Consider the following 25,821-nt stretch of genomic DNA (forward strand, 5'->3'; position numbering starts at 1 on the left):
GTAACTGTGCTGCATCTGTGATGGTAAACTTTGTTTTTTGCAGGTCAATACATATAGCAACATTAACTACTCCATAAACCAGCCCCAAAAATGTAATAATATTTACTACCGGTATTAATACTTTTTTAAAATACTAATACATTCATTATTTGATATTGTAATTGATGTTGAACACGTTCAGATTAATTAAACCTGTCAAGTCTAAGGTCATTGATCATGTGTTTTAGGACTATGGGATTCATGTAAGAAGTAGAGAAGTTGTTTATGACCATCCATCAACAGTGACACTAACCCATAATAAGGAGCACTGACATCCACTTACAAGGGATAATTAACTTCAAGGAGGGGTATTTACAGGCATGCAATGCTTTTTTTCTTGTGGTGGATCTTTCCTTCCCTGCACACCATAAATAAAGTTCTATACTGCTCAGACCGGACTGAAAATAGAGACAACCTAACGTGAAGAGATGATAATGATCTGCTACAACCCTATAGTGCAGACCACTATAATCAGTGTGCAAAGAATATGTTTTCCTCTCACTGCAGTTGAGCATGCACAAGAACAACAAAACAATTCAGAGATCTGCAGATTAACCAATTGAATCACATGCGTCTCCTGTGCGGTGAGTGCTACTGAGTCCCTGCATGCAGCAAGCCTGCTTGCCTATGCAGAGCAGCACAGATGGGCGTGTGGGGGGATGGGTGCTGTCAGCTCACAGATCAAGCTGTGGGTCGGTGGTCCCATTGCTATTCACCACACAAGCACGTAGGGCATGTCAGACATGCTCCATGGAGACATACCAGGGGTGAATTTTTGTGTTTTGGTTTTTGTCCTATTCTGCAATGTCTAAGGCCATAGAGGAAGAATGTTAACTGTTTTCACACCTCTTGGGGAAGAGGTGTGAAAGCATTATGAAAATTACCTCCTAGATTGCTTTACTTTTTTCTGATGAGACGGCAGCTTTGGGCTGTGTGACGCATTTATGCTCCTTTTTACTTCATATCAACTGTGTTTATAGGTCACTGATAAGTCAGTGGTGAGGCTGCATGTTTGGAACTAGATCTTAAATGAACATACCCCCTGAAACTCACAAGAAATCATGTTTAAAGTAAATCTTTAATTTTACAGCTCTGAATTCACATATTGCTAATTGTAATATTCATATAATTTAGTCCCTCTTAAGGCCTACCAGGCCCACCATGCTCCCTGGTTTAACTTACTATCATCAGTCTGGGTTGATCACAAGATTCAGACTTTAACCATGACAAAGTGCCCAAAACAAGACCATTATGTCATTCCTTTGTTGGAAAAAGTTTGGGTCTTTTGTTGGTGTGCCTACACAACCAGATGGAAATGAATAATTTGGAAATTGACGTCAGAGGTGGGATTGCCTAGACCGGTGGGTTTCGTGTGTGTTCGGCTCTTTCCTCGGGTGTTTCCGGGCGGTGGGTTAAATCCCCGCCCCGCTTCATTCCTGCGTTGTTTGGGGACAGTAGGAAGATGGCGGCGGCCCCGCTGTACTGTGTCTGCCGGCAGCCGTACGATGTGAGCCGGTTTATGATCGAATGCGACATCTGTAAAGACTGGTTCCACGGCAGGTATGTAGATTATATTCTCCTTTAGGGACGTAGTCCATCTGACGGGACAAACACTCAACGTTTATTTAAGAAAGGCGACGGTTCCTTAGCGGTGTTGACTGCTAGCTAACTTAGCTTGCTAACGAGCTAGCGGTGGGCGACGGGGGTTTTAAAGCGTCTATTGACACGACTTAACGAAAGAAAGTGGCTTTTCATTTTCTGAGATAGTCTTGAATTTATTTCACTGTGCGGTCAATACGTTAAATGTGCGACTCGGACCTGCTCTTTGTAACTATGTTGACAATTATTGACTTAAATAGAGCCTCGGGGCAAGTAGTTTTTACCTAGAAATATGCGGATCTGTCTAGGATTGTCGAGCTGTGTCAGTCAATCTCAGTGATTAAAAGCTTGGCTGAATCAAGATCTGCAAAGACTGCATTTTGCTCAGTTACCTATAGAGACTTCGGAGTGAAGACGCATTTTGGTCTAACTTTGATTTGACGGATTAACAGCCACTTTAGCAGTCATAGTATACCAGTGTGTGGATACAAGCTGAAAGTATGGCTGATAACATTAGGCTATTTAAGGTAAAGGCAAGCGGCCAACTTGGACAGTTGTTCATTAAACTTGTTAACGTTACATTTCACCAGGAAATGTCAATTGTTTGGCCACCATATACGAGCTATTTTGGGAACAGGTCTGGTTATATCCTAATTTAAAAGAGTTCACGTATTTCAAGTTGTTCATGTAGTTATAGCTTTTTGTATTTTGTCGTGTTTTTTCGTGGTTATATTATTGGAAAGTGAGTGGGAGGGAACAAGGAGCTTGTTATGGTCGGTCATTTGATTGACAGCTTGAGAAATTTAAATCCCCCTTTCAAGCAGAAGAGGCACATGGCAGGAGACCCCTAGTGGCGGACAGGGGAATATTTAAAGGTACCAGGCACATGTCCCTGGAAAGCTCAGGGCTTTTTGTGTCCCATTTTCTACTTTGGTAATTATGTGTCCTCATGACCTGTTTACAAGTGGACCTGTGGTGCTGTAGATTCTTTTTGATTCATGGTGTATGTGTGGGTGGTGGCTGCCAATATAATAGTTGGAATTTTGTGGTTGTGTAATGCAGGGATGGGCAACCATGTGCCATGTAGGGCCAAGAGTCTGCAGGTTTCCATTCCAGCCAAAGACTACAGCAGGAGATTACACTGATTAACATACCTTCAACCAGAAAGGAGAAACTAATTAGCGAAATCACCTTAGGTTGGAACGAAAACCTACATCCCCTCGGCCCTTCATGGCACCTGGCTGCCTATTCCTGGTGTAATGCAACCTCATTGTGTGTGTGTGTGTGTGTGTGTGTGTGTGTGTGTGTGTGTGTGTGTACACATCAATTGAAATGTCTCTTGTAAGTCATACTTGCTCTACTTGACACCCAATAGCTGCAGTGACCACCCAGGCATGTGTTCAAGAACGCTGTATATAGGGTCATTCCGTGTCAAATCAACCAAATTCCAGAAACTTCGCCGGCTCGAACTTTTGATTTTGATAATTTTTCTCCTAGTGGAAGATATACATAAATGATGAAGAAAGCCCAAATATTAAAGCTCACTGATCATTATTTACTGAGTTTCGCCCAATTTTGTAGAGTGAGGGTCAAAACGATAATTTTCGCCAATGATTTGGAGCAAGTTTAGGGGTCTAAAAGCGACACTGAGAAAGGTAGCAGAGCTATTTTTCTTTTACAGAGAGACTTGGAGGTAGACTACAAGATTCTGGCAGTTTTCAGCACTTGATTTTGTGATGTGTGCCCATGGCAGTAGCTGAAAAATGAAGAAAAAAAAACCTTGCCCTATTTTTTTTTATGAAGGAAAAAGATACATTTCCAATTTTTATATTCTTTTTACTTGAGAACCTCTTCTTTATGGACACAAAAGACTAGCTTCCTACCATGTGTCACACAGTTGGTTTTTGACCTTTGAAAACATGTCAAATTTGACTACTTAATTCTGGAGCTATATTCACAGGTCATTATCTAAGAGAAAAAAAACACCCGGGGCCTTGCAAATGCATAGACACTGAGATATTTCTATTTTAAACCAGGAAGGAAAAGGATATTGAGGTATCTTTGACACTTTTGGAGTGATTGATATTTAAACTTTCAGAAAAATCACTCACTCATGTGTTTTTTCTGTTTTTTGGCTGTTGCCATAGGCACACATCACAAAATCAAGTGCTGAAACTGCCAGAATATTGTAGTCTACCTCCAAGTCTCTCTGTAAAAGAAAAACAGCTCTGCTACCTTTCTCAGTGTCGCTTTTAGACCCCTAAACTTCCTCCAAATCATAGGCGAAAATTATCGTTTTGACCCTCACTCTACAAAATTGGGGGAAACTCAGTAAATAATGATCAGTGAGCTTTAATATTTGGGCTTTCTTCATCATTTATGTATATCTTCCACCAGGAGAAAAATTATCAAAATCAAAAGTTCGAGCCGCCGAGCTCTGGTTGAGTTGACACGGAATGACCCTATAGACTTCGGGGCAGCAGGGTAGCCTAGTTGTTAAAGAGGCTATCCTTCATGTGGAGGACCCGGGTTCAAGCCCCATGTCAGACACCATGAAGCCTGCTGAAGTGCTTTCGAGCAAGACAGTGAACCTTCCTGCTGTTCAGTAGCTCACCCTGCGCTCTGATCCCGGGAAGGGGGAAAGCGAATACAGAATTTCCCTTTGGGGATCAATAAAATAGGCCATCACATTATTATTATCAAATTATATGTTGCATGACCGGCCTAGATAACCAACGAGATCTGAGTTCATGTTATTGTCACCTCCGTCAATGTGCACCCAATAAGTCCAAGGCCATAGGCTGTCTTACACGTGTGTTTCACATGACCCTTTCTTTGATCCTTTGAATCAGCCTGTGTGGGCGCATCTCCACGGCAACTGTTTATGAATACAATAAGCCGTTTTGCTCGTGTTGAAATGACGGAAGCCATTGCGTAACCACATTAACCGGGCTGCCAAAAACTTGCCGCCCAGAATTTGTGGCGTATCTGAGCCAAGAAAGACTGGCTGTGTGTCTTGTGCCAGAAAGAATAGGAACAAATGTTGGAGCTTCCCCCATTGATGACTAATAAGCAAACACACACATACACACCACCGCAGAGCTCCAAAAACAGCCTCATTTCCAGCCTCTTTCCCACGAGGCTGGCCAGAAGGAAAGGGATATTCTCTGGCTGTGGATGATGGCTCGCCGATGGAGTGGAAAGTGGAGGAACTGAACCTCCTGCTGCCTGTTTGTCAGCATTGCTCAGCTGCCATGTCTGTTTCTGTTTGTGTGAGAGACTTTGTCTCACTGCCTCAGTTCTTGGAGAATGTCCCTGTTTTCCATCACCTGTCTCTATCAACATCTCGCTACACAATACAGCCTGCCACTATAATGGGATGAGGACCCAGGCATGGTAATCAGAATGCTGTGTGCTTTATCAGTTTGGGACAAGTGACCAGTAAGGGAACTGGGAAGCAGAATGTGGCTGTATTTGTTAGATAAGGGGTTCTCAAATGTTTAATGTCACAGACCCCGACATGGATAAGATTTTGTTCCAGGGACCCCATATGGGAAGATTTGTTGTTGTTGGCTTAGTATTGAATGGTAGTGGTGCATGGGGAGGTAATGATGGTGAGAGTGAACTATGATCAGAATAGTCATTGTTATACATTCTGTAATTGTCATAATTTCTAGTGAATTCAATTATAGTGAAATTAAACTTTTCTTCATTTTCCTGGGAGCCACCTAAAACTGCCTCAAGGACCCCTGTGGGCCCCCAGATCCCACTATTACAACCCCAGGTTTAGATTACAAATCTTAGTTCGAAGGCCGTTGTTTACCATAGAGAGCCTCAGCTTAGAAGACCTGCCTCTGTAAAAGGGCACGTTATCTTTAAAAAGAGAAGCTAGTAATTTGTGTCATCACTGTGGATGTCAGTGAACTGGAGATCGTCAGCGGGTCAATTCAGATCACAGACTTTACCTCGGTCTAGGTGTCAGGCACTCAGCCCAGCTTGTGTCTGGTTTAGGCATGGACTGTGGGGGTGTTGATAGACCAGTGGGTAGATGGGACAGAGGGAATGGGGGAATGATTGATGGGCGCTCCACCAAGCCAAGTTCAATGCATGATCCGTCAATGTCGTACAGAGGGAGAGCGCTCTAAAGAGAGATGGATAGCCTCTACAGAGTGTCTTTTTAGTGTTTACACCAAGTGGATGGATGGATGAGCGGAAGGATTCTGCTTTTTGCTGTTTTCATTCATGAAGGAGACATTTTAGATTATCTGTTTAGCTGACTGATAGGTTAATGAGCCAATGTAAAGAGCTGCTTCATAGCTTCTGTTAAAAGCTGTGTTTACATTCATTAGCAAGACTGTCTCTAGGGCCCTGGGAAACTGCATTAGTTTTAGTTTGATCAATGTTGATTAGGTGGTCAACAGCATCATGTATTGATTGGCAGTCAGTTTGAGTTAAGGTATGTGGATATATAGCAGCTCTGCTAATGATGATTCAAAACTTGGTCCAGATTTGGCCTGATTGAAGAACAAAACTACCACTCCATTTATATAATTTTACTCTATTTGGGGAATAGGTTTGGAACTCAAAGAGGGATTCATTCATCGACTGCTAAGTCAGGATAATTTGGATAGTTCAGTGCTGCCATAGGAAACTCACAACTGTTTACTTCTGAGTCCATGCTATGTTATGAAAAAAATAATGTATGTCATTGTGATTCAATCATAATGCATTACAAAATGCATGCTGAAAAGCGTGGAGTGTAATGCATCGACACGCCAGCTAGTCTTTAGGTCAGTTAGGAGTGGATTTGTTGACTGATGTATTTCAGTAGAAAGACAGAAGACTGATGACTTTGTAGGTTTTACAGGGGCCTTTAGTGTCTTGAGACGAGCATGTTGAAGACGTGTGAAGGCAGAGCCCCAGTGCTAGGAGCCTCAAGGCACTGCAACCTGCACCAAAAACAATTAAGCTGTTAAAACTCCCCGGGGCTCTCTGACGCCCCATAAACACCAAAGTGATCCTCTTTTGTTGTTTTCCAGCTGACTACAGAGGCCCCGGCCTCCCTCAAGCTGTGGCCACTGCAGGGATGTTGTCGCTGTTATGGTCAGCTAACCAAGATGATTTAACCAGTAAGGCCAAAATGACAGATCCTTATCCATCTGTCAGGGCTCAGTGGCTCCAACTGCTGTCCGCTGAGTCCATCACTGTTTATGTAAGCATTCGCTGAGTGCATTACGAAAAGGGCTTGAGGGAGTCAGGTGCCCCTCTGGGGTAGATAAAGATAGCCAGGTGTGTTTAACTGCCCCCATCTCCTCTCTATCTCTACCACCCATCCATTAGGGATCTGCCAGCTCCCTAATGTAGGCGTGTCAGCGCCCCATGCAGAGCGGTTATTTAGAGCTTAAAATAATGGCGATGCCCGCCTCCAGCCATTGTGTTTCCTCACTGATCATTGAGGACAATGAACCCCTCACAGTGCATGGACTAATGAATAAGCCCTCTCAGTAACACAGGAAGGAGGCCCTTGATGAGAGGAAGTGGAGGGAGAGGGGCTGTTGATGGCAGGGGTTTAGCAAGTAGACAGATCTCCTCTCATTCAGGAGGGGATGTTTGGCTTGGTGATCTCTGCGGTGCTGTCACAGTCTCTGTGAAGCAATGACGCTCCACTCTGAATTAGGCAAGGTTTTGTTTTTATCTTTATGGGGCATACTGTCTGTGCGCTTTATCACATTTTGTTGTATTGTCACAATAACTTTTGTTACTGTCCTACAACAGATTATAGCAGTATCATATCTAGTGTTTGATTTGTTGTGTTCAGTTGTCTCCAATCTGAACATCCCACTCATTGCTTTCCAAGGCTGTGAGACTCAAGTAGATACAAGAGTCTGTTTGCACACTCACCAGCTTTGCGATGATGCAATACATCATCATGCCTGCGCAAGGCAGGAAATACTTAGCCCTCTCTCCTTTTCAGCTGAGTTTCCTCCCTCCCTCGCATGCAGTATCTTCAGTCCCGACTGTTTCACGAGCTTTGGGCGCCTAGTTAAGCAGTTAATCATTGGCGCAGGTGACACGTAAGCTGAGTCAGGCCAGTGTATGTGGCACAGTGCCCTGATTTCCCACTGTGGCATTACATAAGGAAAGTAGGAAGGAAGAGGAGGACAACGAGGCCACCTCAACTCTTTGGCTTGCATCAGCTGAGCGCACACAGCTCTCGCACGTCTCAACAAATCCGCCGGCAGCGAGCTGTGACTCATGCTTTCCCCCAGCGAATAGCCGCATGTCCCAGCCAAGATTCCAGATACATGAGCTAGGCTTAATACCACAGCCAGCACTGTACAGTATTGTTGTTGGTCATTCCCCTGCTCACGTGCAGGGGCAGGACTGCTATTTTTTAGCTATTCTGCTGTTTTGTTTTGTTTTTTAAACTGTCATTGACATTTGACATTGTGATCTTACAAAAAAGAAAAATAGTTATGATGTAAATGGGCCCCCTTAATGGCAAAACAAAGTATGCCATTTGTTACTATACAACTACAACTCATTGTAAGTTGCTCTGGATAAGGCCGGCAGCTAAACGTCTAAAATGAAGAAGTGTTAACAGTTTTATACTTGCCTGCGTTAAGAATGATACCTTTGGAAACTATGTAGCCTAAAGGTTTTCCTGCTGTGCAACCAATAATAGCACCTGGTTGTATGTAGTAAGTTAGGGAACGGGAACTACTGTTGACATCCTGTTAGTACAGCGATGCTAAGGGGGCCAGCAGTCGCTGGAGCTCACCACTTCCTGATGAGTTAATGGCCCCCGGCTTTGTTTCCTTTACAGTTTCCTGCAATTCCTCTTAGATCAAAGCTGATAGTGGGCCGTGGTCAGCTCCGTCCCTCCTGCAGGCTGTCCTCTTTGAAAACAGAGGTTGTATCAGCGACTGAAACCTGTCGTTTATACCCCGTGCCTCTATGCTAGCTGTCGCCTTGGAGCTAACCCCTGGAGCCTGAAGGAAGGAGTTGATGATGGTTTGATGAGGGCAAGTGCCCTAAGTGACATTCAAACCATGGTGCTTGCATGTTTTGTACTGGATATACAGGATAGTGTAATTAATGTGTCATTACAAGTGACAAGAGCAGCCCATTAGAATGGTAATAGGGTTTAATTGCAATTTTCTTAACTAGCCTAACTGAAAACAAGTCATGTAAGTTGCATAATTAAATTGGCCTCAGTCATGTGAGAAGTCAGAGCAGTGTTGTTAATTGTTGTCTGGTGAGTTGGTTAGATGAAGATTTGTTGAAGTGACCTGAATTGTCCATGGTTGTTATTATAATGTTGATTCAATGCAGTTTTTATCTGATCACACCAGGATTAAGTGACAAGTCTGGAGGCACAAAGCATGGTTCTTGATTGCTAAATCAGATTTTCCAAACCACATATGGAAATTGTCAGGCACTGTGATCATAACTCTACATAGTCTGGACACAGTCCTAGCAGTATGCATATAAGCAATGTAAAGAGGTGGAGAGGAAGAATGGGGGGGGAAAGTATTAGGGACAGACATTTAAGTAAATACAGCCACAGGAGATGTATAACAGGCATTTTCAGGTCAAGTGGGGACAACAGCACTATGATCTTATCCAATCTTCATGATCAGATCTCAAAAATCAAATTGAACTGACAAGCATAACTGTAGCCTGTGGTGCAGATGTTATGCACAAAGGATCCTGTCTTTGTTCACTTAAGCTTTAAAAAGTGCTAGCTGAACAGTGCACATGCAAACATGCAGCCTGTAATTTTTCTAGCTCTAAACAACCATTGGTATCCATTCAGGCAGAATGGCAACTCTCAGTGGCTGCTCAACCCATGCTGCTCTGGAATGGGGCTCTGGTATGCAACAGTGGAATGTGTGCATCTGTGTGTGTGTGTGTGTGTGTGTGTGTGTGTGTGTGTGTGTGTGTTTGTGGGTGTGTGTGTGCTGCTGCCTGTGGTTTGGCTGTTGCAGGGCAGTCGGGGGTAGCGGTATGAGTGATGCTGACACTGTCGCAGATCCGTGGGAGAAAAACGCAAGGCTATGTGACAAGGCGTGCTCTTTGTAAATAGCAAACAGTAGATGCCCAACACAGGTTTTGCCTGCAGCAACATGGCCAGCTTTGCTAGAGTCCTTGCATTGTTGTTGTGCAAAGGCTATGAAATGCGCTTCAGGCCACAGCTGAGGGAATGTTCCTAGAAACTGCTCTTTTCTCAAATGTCAGTGATGCTTTAGTTTTAGAACATTTGTTGAAAAAAGGAGTTGGGGCAAATGTCATCCTCCACACACAAACTGTACTCTGCTATTTCTCACAGTTTGCTTATCTGCATGTCACTCCTGACATCTCCTCCCATAACACACACAGGGTTTGTCAGGGTGTGACTTTAGCTTGGGTGTGATATATCTGTCTTAACTTGTCGAGGCCAGACAAAGACCTAGTGTGAAAGGACTTGAGGGTCTCCTCAGGTTCCTCAACACTGTAAATCATGGACCATTCTGGTGCTCTTTTTCCTGATGTGTCCACCTGAAATGCACTCTTGTTGCTTGATAGTATTTTGCGGGGAATTCAAGATTTTAAGAAGCTTGTCCTGTCACTACCTTTTTTCACAACATCCAAAAAGATTTCATGAGATTGCCTTCCATAAGCCTTAGTAGTAGGAGCAAATAAAAATGTTGTTTGAAAGGATTTGCGTGTGATTTTTGGTGAAATTCTTAAGATCTTCATTCACTTTCACTAGTATTGCAAACAAGAGGCTAGAAACAATTTCTTCAAAACAAAACTGCTGGCATGAAAATGAGCTAAGAGAGAGTTTAGCTAGGGATAATTTAGGATAGACTTCCAAACATCCTGAACCTTGTTTGAACATGTTCCAGGAAGTGTAAACCCCTGTCCTAATTCTGTGTCTCCTGTCCATTTCCAGCTGTGTGCAGGTAGAGGAGCATCATGCAGTGGATATTGACGTTTACCACTGTCCCAACTGTGATGTTGTACATGGACCCTCCCTGAGTGAGTAACTCTGTCATTAGTGTCATGCTTCCTCTTTTCTCTCTCTCTCTCTCTCTCTCTCTCTCTCTCTCTCTCTCTCTCTCTCTCTCTCTCTCTCTCTCTCTCTCTCTCTCTCTCTCTCTCTCTGTTTGTCTCTCTTCCTCACTCGCAGTCCTAATGTATTCCATCCATCAAACACTATCCTCTGTCTGTCTCTCTTTACATATCTGCATCACCCTCTCCATTCATTATTTCCCCTCTCACCCCCCTCTGTATGGTATGACTAGCCACAGGGGAACAAGGCCACTCTCCACAGCAGTACTCTAGTCTGATTTTTAGGGGGGTGGGGGGTGGGTTAACCCCTGAGAGCCCCGGGGGCAGACATTAACAGGCTAATTGAATGGTGTTGTAAGCCCTCCACTTGATTGGACATGCACCCCTACTCCAGCCCTTAGCGCAGGGGTTGAGTGGTGAATTAATGTCCTTATGAAGACTGGTGGTAATATGCATTATTACTGCAACTTGGGAGAACAAGCTTCATAGGGGCGACAACACGAGGAAATCAGAATGAAATAACCCTATAAAACTTTGATATCATCACGTCAATCGCTGGAGCTAATGGTGTGGTGTTTGTTGCAGTGAAAAAGCGCAACAACTGGCATAGACACGACTACACCGAGCCAGATGATGGAACCAAGCCAGTGCAGGCTGGCACCCCAGTGTTTATCAAGGAGCTCCAGAACAGGACCTTCGCCAGGTAGATATCAAGTGGGACACATGCACACACACACAACCACATACCCAACAATTACCCTACCTGTCAACCCAACCACCAAGGGTAATGCCTCTTTGATACCAGTCCAGGTATGCCCTCATTCATACCTGAATAGAGGTCAACGGTCTGCTCACCCCAAAAAATGATCTCGACAACAGCCCGCCATATTAAAATTTTACCTTTTGTGAACTGTACAAGACATCCTGACGTTCATGACATGGCAATAGATCTTATTCACTGAACTTGCTGTACTGTTTCTTTCAGTGGGGAGGAGATTATGATGCAGATGAAGGGTGAGCAGGTGACACCCAGGTACCTGGAGAGGCATGGTTTCAGCTATCCCATAGCTGTCACCGAGATGGAAGGCCTGGGTCTCAAACTACCACCACCTACCTTCTCAGTCAAAGATGTGGAGCAGTATGTGGGTAAGGACACTAAAGAATAATCAATAGGTGTGATGGGGCAGCATCAAGCAGTTGCCATCAGAAGAATCAAATTCATAATAATGCATAGTCTGACCTTTGAGAAGGGTATGGGCTATGTGTTTGGAATATACAGTACTTGGAATATACAGTAGCCACATTCTGCTCAGTGGGTAATGAAACCACCCACCACCAGCCAGCAAAGTGTCCATCATCGAGCAGGCGCCATCTGTGTGTCAATATGAACAGGTTGCCAGGTTCATGGGGTTTTAACCCACTTATCAGGCATCAGGCGATGGCTGAATGAGTTCTAAATGAGTGACGGCTAAGCTTTCACTGCCCTCTCTGTGACCACTAGGCTTCCTTATTGAAAGGGCCTGGTACTTCCCGGCTCCTATTACAAGCCCATTACCAAGCCCACCGGTGTTTTTATCATTAAGTTCAGATTACAGACTCCCTCTCTCACTTTATCTTTCTCTCCCATGCCCTATTGAGCATTAAGCCAAGGCACAGGTGTTGTGACCAGGGACTGAGTCTAGGGTTACATTTCTTACAGTTGGGAGACAATGGGACAACAGGAGTGGACGCTGATGTCTCCTGTGTCTCACTAGCATCCAAGCCCAGCCCATTTCAGCACACAGCCACCCTCAGTCGCCTCACCAGGAGCAACCCGCCTGCCTAGCTACTGTCTGAAGCTTGGCTGTCCGAATTTTAGGCACAGTGCTAGAGAGTCGATTAATATGCAGTGGTAGTTTTATGATGAGATTTACTATAACTACTATAACTACTTAATGCTTTAAGATACAGAGTTCATATTAATACTACCCATGTGCTATGTGAAGACAAGAGCGTTGACAGAAATCTTTGCTTGTTAATGCATTAATTAGCTCAATTAATTACCTTGTTAGCATAACTGGTAATGTTTAATATACTGTATCATGGTGATTGTGGTGGGACATTAGGCAGCTCAAGTGCCTCTTGTTGAACTGTAGTTCAGTAGAGCCATGGAGTATGGACATTATAAAGGCTCTTACTCGTGCGGCTTTCTGCTGTGGGAGTTGGATGCTGGTGCTTTGGTCTGTCGTCATGTGGTTTGCAGGCGGCTTTGTCCCTCACTGTGTGACTGACTGCCCTTACTCCAGCTGTTCTCTGTCATCAGACGCTGGCCAGCTGGGCCCATAGAGGTGTGTGTGTGTGTGTGTGTGTGAGAGAGAGAGATAGAGAGAGAGAGAGAGAGAGAGCAAGGGGGTAATAAAAAAGGTGTGTGGGAGGGGTGTGGGGAAAACACAACAGCCAGCTGTCTTGCTACACACACTGCACACCAGCCCCACTTCCGGCCCCTTGTGTCAGCCTCGCTTCAGCCCCGCCAGACGAGTGTGATTTGTAGCCTCCCAACTGTTGGGTGGTGTGCTTCGGGTCTCTCATTTTGACTCTGTCCTTCTCTTTCTTTTTTGCACGCCTTTTCTCTCTCTCACACATAAACACACCACATGTAGCCTACACCCTCTCTCACATCTATAGGCATATTTTTTCTCTCGCTCATGCAGACATATGCATTAAAAGCAGCAACCCTCTCACCTCCACCCACTTCCCCTCCTCAGGGACTGGTGGTCTGGACAGATTGACAGATTGTCTAGCTTGCCTCTGTGCAGCCCCTCCCCACGCTGCCATATTGGTGCCAGTTTCCCTGAGGGCTTGTTCTAAAGACACATGGAGATGCCAGCAGGCCTCCGACCCCAGCGATCCCCACGCCCACTCTGCAGCCAATTAAAGTTGAAGATGTTTTTTGTTATACAGTCACTATTCAATCCTTGTTTGTTGTCAGGCAGTGCCAAATATGAAACAGTGACTACGAGACTGCTGCTTCTCATGTTATGGGGACTGAGCAGTAGGATGTTATGATGTCTCATTGCTCATCTCCAATCCAGGTGGCGACAAAATCATCGATGTGATAGATGTGGCGCGGCAGGCGGACAGCAAGATGAAGCTCAGCGAGTTTATCAAGTATTTCTCCAAGCCCCATCGACCCAAGGTCCTCAACCTCATCAGCCTGGAGTTCTCTGACACTAAGTAAGCTATGCTATGGTCTTTATCGGTTTGTTGGCCAGAGGAATAGCCAACCATGTAGATGGCATTACTTACAAACACTAGCTGTCCAAGCCGGTCATGTCACAATTCTGAAAATGTGTATAGAAGTCAACATGGGCTTTATGGTAACTATATCAGTGGTTACTTTCTGTAGCAATCTTGGCTGTCTCACAAAGTACCAAGTAGGAGTAGAGTGTAATGTTGTTTATACAAAACCCTTGTGAATTATGAAATGTATTGAAATTCCCATGTACATGCATTCTAAAACCAAAAGTGCAGTGGTTTAGTGAAATGCAAGCTTAGTTGCATAAATCAGAAAAAGAAAATTCAACAGTTACTTCCAGCCAATGGAATATATTTTCCCATCTCCTCATTGAGGGTCATATGAGTCCACTATATGTGCAAGACTTACAGCCAATAGGGTCATCTTTATCTGACTATATGATAGCAGTATTAATAACTGTGTTGAACCCAATCCCTCCTTTCTCTTTCTTTCCTTCTTTGCCTTTGCTCCACCTCCAGGATGTCAGAGCTGGTGGTGGTTCCTGACGTGGCTCAGAAGATGTCCTGGGTGGAGAACTACTGGCCAGACGACTCCTTCTTCCCCAAGCCCTTTGTCCAGAAGTACTGCCTGATGGGGGTCAAGGACAGCTACACTGATTTCCACATAGACTTTGGAGGCACCTCTGTCTGGTACCATGTTCTCTGGGTAAGTGTGTGTGTGTGTTAATGTGTTTTGAAATGAGCTAAATGTGTTTGGAAGCTAGTGAATCAGGATAGGGTTAGATCACAAGTCCCACAAAAACAATGCGGTTCTGACTAAACCATTATCGATGGTTTAGTCTGAACTGCATTGTTTTTTGTACCAGGCCCTCCTTACCATTCGTCAAGCTCACTGATTTTTAATTAAGTGGGTTTGTACATTCAGAGATATTTAGGGCAATCACAGCTGATTGGCTAGCGCTTGCTGAAAGGTCACCTCGCTTCTCGCATCACATCTCTTCATCAGGCAGCTCCAGGGGCAGCACTGCTGTACCCATGGTGATCATCTAGCGCTCCCACTGTCACAAGCTAGAGATGACAATCACAATGGGGGTGGTGGTGAATGGCTGGGTCTGGGTGTTTACATACAATAACGTCACTACAGTTGCTCAGAGTCTCAAACATTAAAGTTAGCCAGGACCGCTCACCCAAACTCCTCCTCTTCTGCCCTGCAGGGTGAGAAGATCTTCTACTTGATCAAGCCCACTCCGACCAACCTTGCACTATATGAGGCATGGAGCTCCTCGCCCAATCAGAGTGAGGTGTTCTTTGGGGACAAAGTGGAGAAGTGTTACAAGTGTGTTGTGCCCCAAGGAACCACCCTGCTCATCCCTACAGGTCTGTGTTTATGCCTCTGTAAGATTCTCTGTGCGCTTGTATATGTTTGCATGTGACACTGTTACTTTTTATAGCCATTGTCCCCAAAGGACCTCTACCACTGGCTTCTCACAGTCTTGGATGATCGCCCACTTTGTGGTTCCCAAGCAAAAATTACACACACACACAGAGTTATCTGTGTCACTACCGTTATATCATAGCAGTTGATTCCTGGCTGGCTGTACTGCAGCAGCTCAGCTGACCGGTTGTCTAGAAGCCTGTAGTCTTGTTTGTCTTTTCACAGAAAGACTCCAGTCCATACACACACACACACACACACACACACACTGAAAAGTAAAAATAAAATCATGCTTCCCATGGCTCCTGCCAGGAAAATACAGACTTCTTGAAGGACCTCTCTCATTGCCAAGGGAAAATAACAGAGAGAGAATTTCTTGCTGAGCAACAACCTAAACAGTGTTTAATGACCATAATTACAATGGAAAAATGAGAGGTCTTATGTAATATGATTAAAGTAGCAATGTTGCTGTTGCTCACAACTTTCACTTTTTGCCAGATCTCCTGCATGTGACTTCAAGTTCTTACATTCCTTTGCAGGGATATAGCTACTTTAGTGTAGTGGTGAATTGGAGATTATGTTGAGAGGGGAAAAATATGTTTATCTCTTTCTTGTTATGAATAGAATATGACTTTCATTCACTGAAGTGATGGTTAAACCATCGCTAATGTCTCCAGTTATTACGGGGATCCATCCATCACTCTCCCGATGGATTTGTAAAGCCCACAGCACTCAATCGCTCTCCCACTGCACCAGACAGACAAAGCTCAGTTCAGCCTGTCAACTGTTGGATGTCCTCAATCAGCCTTCCAGCCGGGCTTTCTCCAGAGGCTGAAGCAGGGTTGTAAAAGAAAGCTTTGGGTAGAGAGGGTGTGGAGAGGTGGGATTTAAAGGAGGTCAGAGAGCACACTAGGCCAGTCAACCACAGCATTATCAGGCCTGTCTATCAGGCTTCTCCCAACCCCCCAGACTCTGTTTTCTCTCACTTTGGGCCGTATAAAGAGCACTGTTTATCTGAAAGGACACACATCATTGTAATAGCTCTTAAGTCAGACAGCCTTATCTCTCGTTAGGTCTGACTGTAGGAGGATAAGAAGTGTATGTGGGTACGTGCATATGTGGTGTGAGTGTTAGGTGCATGTGTGCATGTTCAGCGTATGGGTGAGGTATTTCTGCTGTAAATATCTACATATTTTCATGCATATCTCTCTCTCTCTAACCAACACACTCACACATATAGTACACAATCACAATCATCATATAAATCAGTGGGTCAGTGGTTTAAACTTGTGCTGTGGCGCCCCCTACAGGATGGATCCATGCCGTTCTCACCTCTCAGGATTGCATGGCGTTCGGAGGGAACTTCCTCCACAACCTCAATATTGGCATGCAGCTCAGGTAAAAAGCTATAGAATGGCTTGATTGTGCAATTTTTTTATTCATTTATAAATTAATTTATTCATTTATATGAGTCCTGCTGTATTTTTTTTTCTTTCTTTATAACTCAACTATATTGTATCCCGTTGTCTATGTGTCGGTTCCCAGGTGTTATGAAATGGAGCGTCGTCTGAAAACCCCTGACCTCTTCAAGTTCCCATACTTTGAGGCCATCTGCTGGTATGTGGCCAAGAATCTCCTGGAAACCCTAAAAGGTGAGAGTCAAATGTTTGGTTTATGTATTTGCACCGTGATAAAACACAGAAGTAATAAAACACAATGATAAACACAGAAAGAAGAGAGTAATTGGGGGTGGTAGCCTAGGAGTTAAAGACGCAAGCTTGACACCAGAAGTTAGCTGGTTTGCATCTCAGACCAGCTGGAAAAATAAAGGAAATGTCAATGTGTGTGAATGTGAAGCAGGGTGTTGTTGAAGAAGAGCATGTGTGCTCAGTCAGTGTTCTCTGAATAAACAAAGGTACAAAACATTTGTACAGGTGAAATATGGGACTTATAAAAGTATCAATGTAACCCAGTGGTTAAAGAGACCATCCTATAATTGTAAGGTCCCAGGTTTAATCTCCCACAACAGCCATGCCAATGTCCTTGAGCAAGACATGTAACCCCTACTTGTGTGAATGGCAGGTATTCAGGCAATGGCTGTCAGAAAGTTCACACTGCACACTAACTAATAAATATGTAACGGTAATACACAAACTAGTTGACAAGTTTGTTGATCGCAAAACTTGTCATCAACAAATCTCAATGCAGAATCCCACAACATTTGTTTTCAAGAATGATGTGCGTCTGATTTGGATAATTTATATTTCAGTGCGCTCAGCTAGTATGCACAAAATGCCTACAAGATCGTCAGCTGTATGAAAGTTCAGACATAGCCAGTGATAGTCTTTCTCAGATTTTTATCTGGTATAACCCTTGTATTAACCTCTACTTTCTTTTTTTCCCTCTCTCAGAGCTACGAGAGGACAACTGTCCGCCTCCAACCTACCTAGTGGAGGGAGTCAAGGCTTTAATCAGTGCACTGAAGACCTGGTTGAAAAGAGAGGTGAGGGGTCAGCCACAGTGTCCTGGGCGCAGGTCTGGGGCACCTGACTTGAATATCTATCTATCCAAATGGTTTTCTCCATAGCTGAGCTCCAGTAATGGACGTCACCACTGTTGGCTCCTTATCCTCTGGTTGCACGTCAGTGGCCAACAACAGACTTCTCTCTGTTCCAACTCTTTTGTCTCAATGTGGCCTGTTGTGGCTTTGCAGGTGACTGAGCCCACCAGTGAGGTACCGGACCATATCAGGCCCAACCATCTCATTAAAGAGCTGACCAAGGAAATCCGCTACCTGGAGGTAAGGAACGATAAGGAGGAAGGACTTGAAGAGAGGAATAGACCTTTGAACTTAACGCAGGTGCTGAAGGCAGCTCTGATGAGTATTGCGGTCCTGGTACTGATTTAACAGTTAAATAGAGTTGAGATGCTTCAGTCCTTTATTTATGGGCGCTATCAAATTTCATCAAGGTGTATCTAAGGTCAAGGTGTAATCTGATATTTAAGAGCATTTGGGTCCTTTGTGTGGCCAATTTTATAGAACTATGAAATGCATTTACATTGCATATTGGCAAATAAACATACAGCTTTTACCACTATGAGTTGTTTTATTTTAAATCATAATATCCCACACGTCTTTCCTACTGCTGGAAACTCACAGTAGGCCTTACAGAAGAGGATGGTGCCTCCCCACTCTGTCCCCAACCAGTTCATCTTCTGTCTCTCCATTGCAGAGGTTTTATGATATTGGTGGTTGTATTTTTTGTTGACGCAGTGGTTTGTGTGGGGTTGGCATTTTCTCCTGCTGGTGCCAACATTTTCTACTGCTTCAGGCTGCATGCTGCTGTTGTTGTCTGATCAAAAACCCACTCCATTTTTCTTGCCCAGAATACTGGAAAGAATTGCCCAGTTATAGGCTCCCTTGAATCACCTACGGAGGCCCATGGGGGCAGTAATCACATTCAACTCAATGGATCAAATGTGAACAGGGTGAACATTTTAAATTTCACAGGCATTTTATGAACTTGGAAGGGCTTTTTGTCCCGAGGCCCATTCATTTCTGACCCTGGTAGACACTTTCTTTTGACTGGATGTTATGTTTTCTGTGTCCATCTATAGGAGGAGCCAGGCAGCGGTTGCAAGCCAGTGAAATCTCAGGGAAGTGGGTGTGGAGTAGGATCTGGATCTGGATCAAATGGATGCCCCGCCACCCGCTCCACACTGGAGAGGCTGTGCCAGGCCCGGCGGGCGAGGAGGGCTGCCAGGCGGTTGAGGGAGCAGCAGCAGCAGCGACAGGACCCCAAGGTGCCCTCCAACTTGGACATCTTGGAGCAGCACACCAGGGAGGTGCTGAGGAGGCTGGAGGTGGGACCGCTGGACGAGGTGAGCACCAAGGAACAAATGGCAAACAATAGCAGAATATATGAAATGTCTTCTCATACCAATTAGGATTTACTTGTTTGTGAAATGATTGTGGGATTTCAAACCTGGTGTAGTGTTTGGTTGGAATGAAAACCTGCAGACTTTCTGCATTCCATGGCACATGATTGCCCATCCCTGCTCTCCTGATAATTACAGTGACAGCAATGACAATAGATCACAGTAACAGGAGATGTAAACAAATGACATTAATACATGCTACTGTCCAATACAGTGTAAGGGCGTTTTTACACTGTACAGCTTTTCATAAACTGCCAGCAGATTTTTTACATCAGTGGGGAGTGGCAGGTTTTGGAAAAGTGCTGAGCCTGGCTTATTTTTAGGCAGAGTGGAGTGCTTTCTAAAGAAGGAAGAGGCAGAATTACACGCTTCGTAGGCAGCTGACAGTTAAAGACGACAATAACCAGAGTGAAAATGGAGAAAGTAGCAGTAGAGAAAAGTTAGTAGTTGTTACTCTGATTATAAAGTTAGTGTAGCGCTCATTGTCTGCATTGTTGGAGTTTCATTATTTGCTGATAGTGGCACCTGCTACAGCTAGTCATTATGGAAACAAAGTGCTTGTCGGACAACCTGCTTTTCATTATTGCCATACTTTTTTCTACAAAAAAGGAGCGTAGTGTAAACACAACCTAAGTGTATGTGTGGACTAAAAGATTGAATATGCGCTGCCTGTACTGACTGTTTGTGTGTTTTGTTTGCCTGTACCACCCAGGACCCAGCGTTCTGTGCCAAGGTTCATGGGAAGCTCAACAAGGTGTCAACTGCATCGGCGGCTGCTGCTGCAGAGTGTCTAGATGACAACCACCTACGGCTAATGCTGGTCAACGGCAGGATCATCCGGTGAGAGCTCACTTCTCTTTTGTCAACATGCCTACATTTGTGCCTCGGAAAAGACGGAAAGAAGAAATTAATTTAGCAACATGATTGTTACTAGTCTACAGTCGAGATCCTCTATATGTTATGGAGAACTGACGGTGAGTAGTGCAGAATGTTATTCAGTATTCACCCGTGTATATTTGTGTGTGTGTGCAGAGATGTGAGGCGGCCAGGCACGGGGAGCAGTCCGGTGAAGACGGAAGGTGAAAGGTCATCGGTTGGCCATGGCCCACCAAAGAGTTGTGTGGATATGAAGTCGGAGAGAACGCAGGCCGGCCAGGAGCAGCACAGCACAGTAGAGAAGGCCACACTCCTCAGTAAGTCACCGATGGCAGGGATCATGGAAGCCATAATATATCGCGGAAATTGTGGCCACTTGTGCATTCATACACAGACTCAGATTGTCCAATATGGCATTAGACCTGCGGCATGGCATGGTTTCAAAATAGTCCAATGCAGGCCCAGTGCAGACAGGCTGGGGGCTTTCATCAGTAAGTGGATTCATTGTCAACACCTTTAGCTGATGGTTTTCTTCCTGTGTTCCCCAGGGGGTCTGGAGAGGGTGAAGACTGAACTCAGGGAAGAAGCCTCAGGACACTCCAGTGTGTCAGACGTGGAGTCAGACAGTGACTCTCAGACAGAGGTAACTCACTCAACTGTGTTATATCACAAATGTCCTCACACCGGCTTTAGTTTATATATGCATTATCAACACATAAGGAGGAAAATCCAACGCATGTGACAACTTCATTGCAACACAATGCCTCTGCACCATAATGCTGCAGTGATAACAGATTTTCTCAGATGAATTTCCATTGGAGAGCAACAGATTGAATGCATTACGTATGATGCCAGCATCAGAAATATGACATGCATAATGTACTGTAATGACACACAAACATTTTTCTGCTATTGAACTTTGTGCTGACATTTCATGTTATGATACTAATGCATCCTTCTTTCTAACTTTCAACCCTTTTGTGAATGTAGCACAAAGCGTCATCATCGTCGTGCTCTTCAGAGGAGGATTCGGAGAGTTCCCAGGAGGAGGAGGATGAGGAGGAAGATGAGGAGGAGGGGGGCTCGTCTTGGCAGAAAGGCTCAGGGCACACCATAGAGCTGGACCAGTCTGGCCAGAAACTCAGGCACAAACACAAACCACTCAAACGGTGAGGAACACTTGTGAAGATGTTGAAAAGGCTCCTGTTAAGACATCACTTAGCAGTATGACTACATGCTAAACAAGTTCCAGAGCTCATAAAAGATTATGCAAATACATGTTATTCGAACCAAAAAATGGATATTAGTTTTGTTACAGAACTAAGTTTGCTTTTTTCTGACATAATGCCATTGGCTCAAGTTATGGAATCATCAAGTCGATCAGGAGCACAGTGGCACCATTCATTCATTGAGTATACAAGTTGTGCGCTGAGTGGCAGTAAATGAGCGTGTCCTTTCTGTGCTTCCTGCAGAGAACGTCCTACCTCACCCAGCACAGAAGAGGCCATTCAGGGGATGCTGTCTATGGCTGGCCTGCTGTGCCCCTCCAAGCCAGAGAAGGGAGCCTCCTCCCAGGAGCCCTGGTGGTCCAGCCCCGGCCAGCGCTCGCCGTCGGAGCAGATGGAGCCGGCACAGCACCAGCGCCGCCTCCAGGGGGACAAGAGCCCCATGGACAGCCAGGGCAACAGCAGCAGCGAGGCCTGGGACAATCAGGGGCTCCCCAGCCCTCTCAGCCGATGCCACGCCACCAGCCCAGAGACAGACTACCAGTACTGTGACCCCTCCATGTCTCCCCCGCTGCACCCCTCCAAGAGGCACGCCCCCAACCCCCCACCTATCAGCAATCAGGCCACAAAAGGTTTGGAGATCAATATTTTCTTCACTCTTATCCAGTGTTTAAATGTATAAATATAAACAAGAGGCACTTGAGCTACCTGCAGTCGTACCATAACAACCATGATTTATTAAACATAACCAGCTATGCTAATGAGGTCATTAATTAAGCAAATTGGTACATTAAGTAGCAAATATTTCTGTCAACATACTTGCCTTCACATAACACATAGTCGGTATTAATATGAACTCTGAATCTTAAAGCATTAAAGAGGTACAATAGTTTCAACAAAATCAGTTAATAATTAATATGCAAATTTATGCAGCAAGATGCTCCAAATTGAAATCAAATTGGATCATCATCTCTATAGAGGGAACCTGTGGTGTAAGTTTGAAGTTTCTATACACAGATGGCACCATGATGACATAATGTCCATGTACCATGGTGGCAGGACATAATAGAACTAGAAAAAATGGGGGTTATATAAACATCTGCAACCGACAATTCCAATACTAGAACATGTTGGGTAGAAAGTCTGGGGAAAAGTAGGGAAGACAGCATTATTAGGCTGTGCAACATAACTTACTGCAACAGAGAAAAGAATGAATACAGAATTTATACGATTTGGAAATGTCAAAATCTTAAATATATGCAGTATGAAATGGGAATAGTGTGTAAATATAGGCAATATACAGTATAACACTGAGAAGAATATGGGCGAATAAAATGTGAATTTCCAGCAAATACACAAGATGTGCAAAATGTGAGTTGTATTTGCATTAACAAGACTGAAGAGGCCATACATATGTACAGACAATGTCCAGGCTTGTAGACATGTGTTGTAAAAACCATACACTTGTTTGCTTAATTCTAATGCTGTTGTCTGCTGATTTATCACAGCCATTGATATGGGCTCTCTTTTGTACTTTTCAGGCAAGCGGCCCAAAAAAGGGATGGCTACTGCCAAGCAGAGACTGGGGAAGATCCTGAAGCTCAACAGACACAGTCGGGTCTTTGTGTAGCACTCCAAAACATCATAGGCAAATGTGTATGTGTGGGGGGGGGGGGTCCTAAATGGGCACAGCCCCTATTCGGGAAACATCTGTACATTTGTTCCCAGACACTTTTGTGCTGTAGAAAGGAAAAGGAAAAAAAACACTGCCTGGAGACGACCCTAACTGAAAGACTCTTGACACGCAAAACACACTCACTGTGCATGCTTAGGAGACAGGGTATTGGATTCACAATAAGCGAGTGCACGGCTTCACTACAAGCACACTAAAAACAAACAAAACAAAAGGGAGCTAGAAGCAGCGACGAAGACGAGCATGTTACGGACTTTTCTGCTGCAGGGAAACGTGGACTAAAAGCTCCTGCGGGCATTCAAACGGTTAAGGAGATGTAGCAAGTGTACCGGAGGACAACTATGCTTGCTTCGCCAGGGAAACAGCCAGACATCTACTGCTTTGGATGCCAAAACATCTGCATCACATTTACTAATACTTCCTCTCTCCATTTAAAGCATTTTTCCCCTTCCCTCCCACTTCCTCCATGGCTATCTGCAACAAACTGAATAGGATGGAGCGGCAGGTGAAATGGAGTCGGAGAGGTTGGTTTCCTGGAGTTTGAGACGCTGGTATTGAAGCAGCTGGCTCTCCGAATGGTGTCTGTATTTCTAGTCGGGGCCTCCTTTGGCCTCGTTGGGGAAAAACTTGAGGTGCTAAGGAGGAGGAGATGAACTGAAATTTCAAAATGGTGCTTATCGTTTGTACTTTTCTCCACTCATGCTTCCCCCTTCCACCATCGCCCCTCCCCACCCATCCCCCCCCCCAACTCCCTTTATCTCAATCACACCAGCAATAATGACTTTGTGGAGAGAGGAAAGAGTGAGAGAGGCAGCACGTTGGTGCATCCTTCCCTCATTCTTTGTTTTTTTACCAAGTAGGAATTATTCATTTTGTGGGAAAAGCCCACTCTCGCCAGTGCTAAATAATTGCATTATGATCTTCTGTGTTCCTACGCGTTACTAAGTTGCACAACTGAGTGCATAAACAAATACTCTCATATCTGCACTATATTATTATGGAATTAGAGAGGGGGCTCTCTTGCTGACAAGCTCTGGCTGAAGGGAAGCCGACCCCCAAAGTGCTGCCTCTCAGTGAAATTTGTTTAGAATAGGAATATGAGAGTCGTTCACTTGGTCTAAAAAAAAAATGGTGAGAAACGACTCGCATGATATCCTGCTTAATTTATTTCTCGTTTTATCTGTGATGTTGATTTCTTTTTTTTTAATGTTATTTTTTATGGATTCTGAATGATGTATTTATTAATTGAAAGAGATGAATAATGATTTTATTATATTTTGACCCTAAACCTCGGCTATTCTGAGGACGTTCCTTTATAGGGGTTTCTCTTTTTTATCTTTAACACATACTTATTGTAAATGTGGACGTTTTAGACTTCATGTGATCATCATCTATTGTGTAGCAATTTGCCTACAGATCTTTTCTTACCTTCTATTCTGTCATAACTCTTTACCCCCCCCAACCCCAGTTGAGTAGATCCTGTGTTGCTTCTCGTCTGTTCCGGTTCCCTCTTCTCCCTGTAGCCAGAGGTTTTGGGCTACGTGCGAATAGAGAATAGGTTAGGTTGTGCATTTTGAATTCTGAGAAATGTCAACTTCCATATCTACACCTGAGCTCTTTCAACTAGTGCCACTTTTCATTTAGCAAAAAAAACCAAGTATTCTGAGCCACTGTGGTCAATCCAAAGTAGTCATTGTAATCAGAAGAGATGAACGTTTGAGGAACTTCAATGGGATGAGTGAGTATTTTTTTAAATGATTCCGGTGAGGCAGTGCTGATGTGAAGTGTGTGTTTTGCTCGGGGTGCGCAGTTCTTCACTCTCAGGGAATGATGCCACGGACATAACCTTCGATTAACCACCAGCCACATCATGGACGCAGACAGGATGTTCTTCCCAGTAGACTCACTCAAAACTTATTGATATCACGTTTTGGAGTTGCTGAGGGTTTTCTTCTTTCTTTTTTTTGATTGGTCAAGAAATGATTTTGTGGTCGTGGTCTTCAAGTCGATCAGTCCATAGGACAAGCTGTGCTTAACTTTTACCTGTCATTGTACATTTAGGCTAACTCTTGCATCAACTTTTGTTAAACTGAATTTGGTGTCGTCCCCCACCACTCGACACATTTCTAATTGTTCTGCTCAGTGTTATCCTTTAACACCCTAGTTGAGGTGACGCTAAAAGAGGTATTTCACCCAATGACACCCAAGCTAGCTGTTGCCAAGTAGCTTTAAGACCACTCTTTGAACAGTGTCAGACTTCTAAAGCTTTGCTCAGGTTGACTTGTAGTGCACATGACCTGCGAGTGACTGTGTGATCTATCACTCAGCCCTAATGAGGTATTTCACATGATCCTGACACAAAGAACCCACTTAAAAAACAAGTGTTAATCACATTGCCAGACTGATTTCCTCCTTTACTTACACTACACTTTAACCTTTCAACTCTTTGCATGTCAAGTCATTGAAATCACGAGAGCTGGCCCGCAGGCAGGGTTTGTTTTAAGCTGTAGTATTCATCGTACACGATCTGTTCCCTTTTGCTTTTATATGCAGATCTCTTGGCATTTGTGTTATGTGCGTTGGTTCTTGCAATGGTTTGTTTTTCAGATTTAGATGGCTTATGATTTAAAGTATACAAACACTGGCTAACTGTGACACTGTTAATGCATTGCATTTTGTTTCTGCATTTCAAAAATTGCCTGTAAATAAAACTAATGAAATAA

General features: G+C 44.2%; 1 protein-coding gene across 2 annotated transcripts; it reads left to right on the forward strand.

Moving 5' to 3' along the window:
• Positions 1 to 1,494: 1,494 nt before the first annotated feature.
• Positions 1,495 to 25,821, forward strand: kdm7aa (lysine (K)-specific demethylase 7Aa). Of its 2 annotated transcripts, XM_071905675.2 has the most exons (19): positions 1,495 to 1,599; positions 10,577 to 10,662; positions 11,281 to 11,398; positions 11,681 to 11,841; positions 13,767 to 13,908; positions 14,449 to 14,635; positions 15,144 to 15,306; positions 16,675 to 16,762; positions 16,910 to 17,016; positions 17,776 to 17,867; positions 18,078 to 18,164; positions 18,752 to 18,853; positions 18,983 to 19,246; positions 20,016 to 20,143; positions 20,336 to 20,496; positions 20,728 to 20,822; positions 21,170 to 21,348; positions 21,652 to 22,037; positions 22,947 to 25,821. In XM_071905675.2, exons 1-19 carry the CDS (start codon positions 1,502 to 1,504, stop codon positions 23,033 to 23,035), a joined length of 2,733 nt encoding a protein of 910 aa, XP_071761776.1. In that variant the 5' UTR covers positions 1,495 to 1,501; the 3' UTR covers positions 23,036 to 25,821. The 2 variants fall into 2 exon arrangements, with proteins under 2 accessions (XP_071761776.1, XP_071761777.1); XM_071905676.2 differs by lacking the exon at positions 18,752 to 18,853.

Source organism: Centroberyx gerrardi, chromosome 24 (genome assembly GCF_048128805.1).
Source record: "Centroberyx gerrardi isolate f3 chromosome 24, fCenGer3.hap1.cur.20231027, whole genome shotgun sequence".
Lineage (NCBI taxonomy): Eukaryota > Metazoa > Chordata > Actinopteri > Beryciformes > Berycidae > Centroberyx > Centroberyx gerrardi.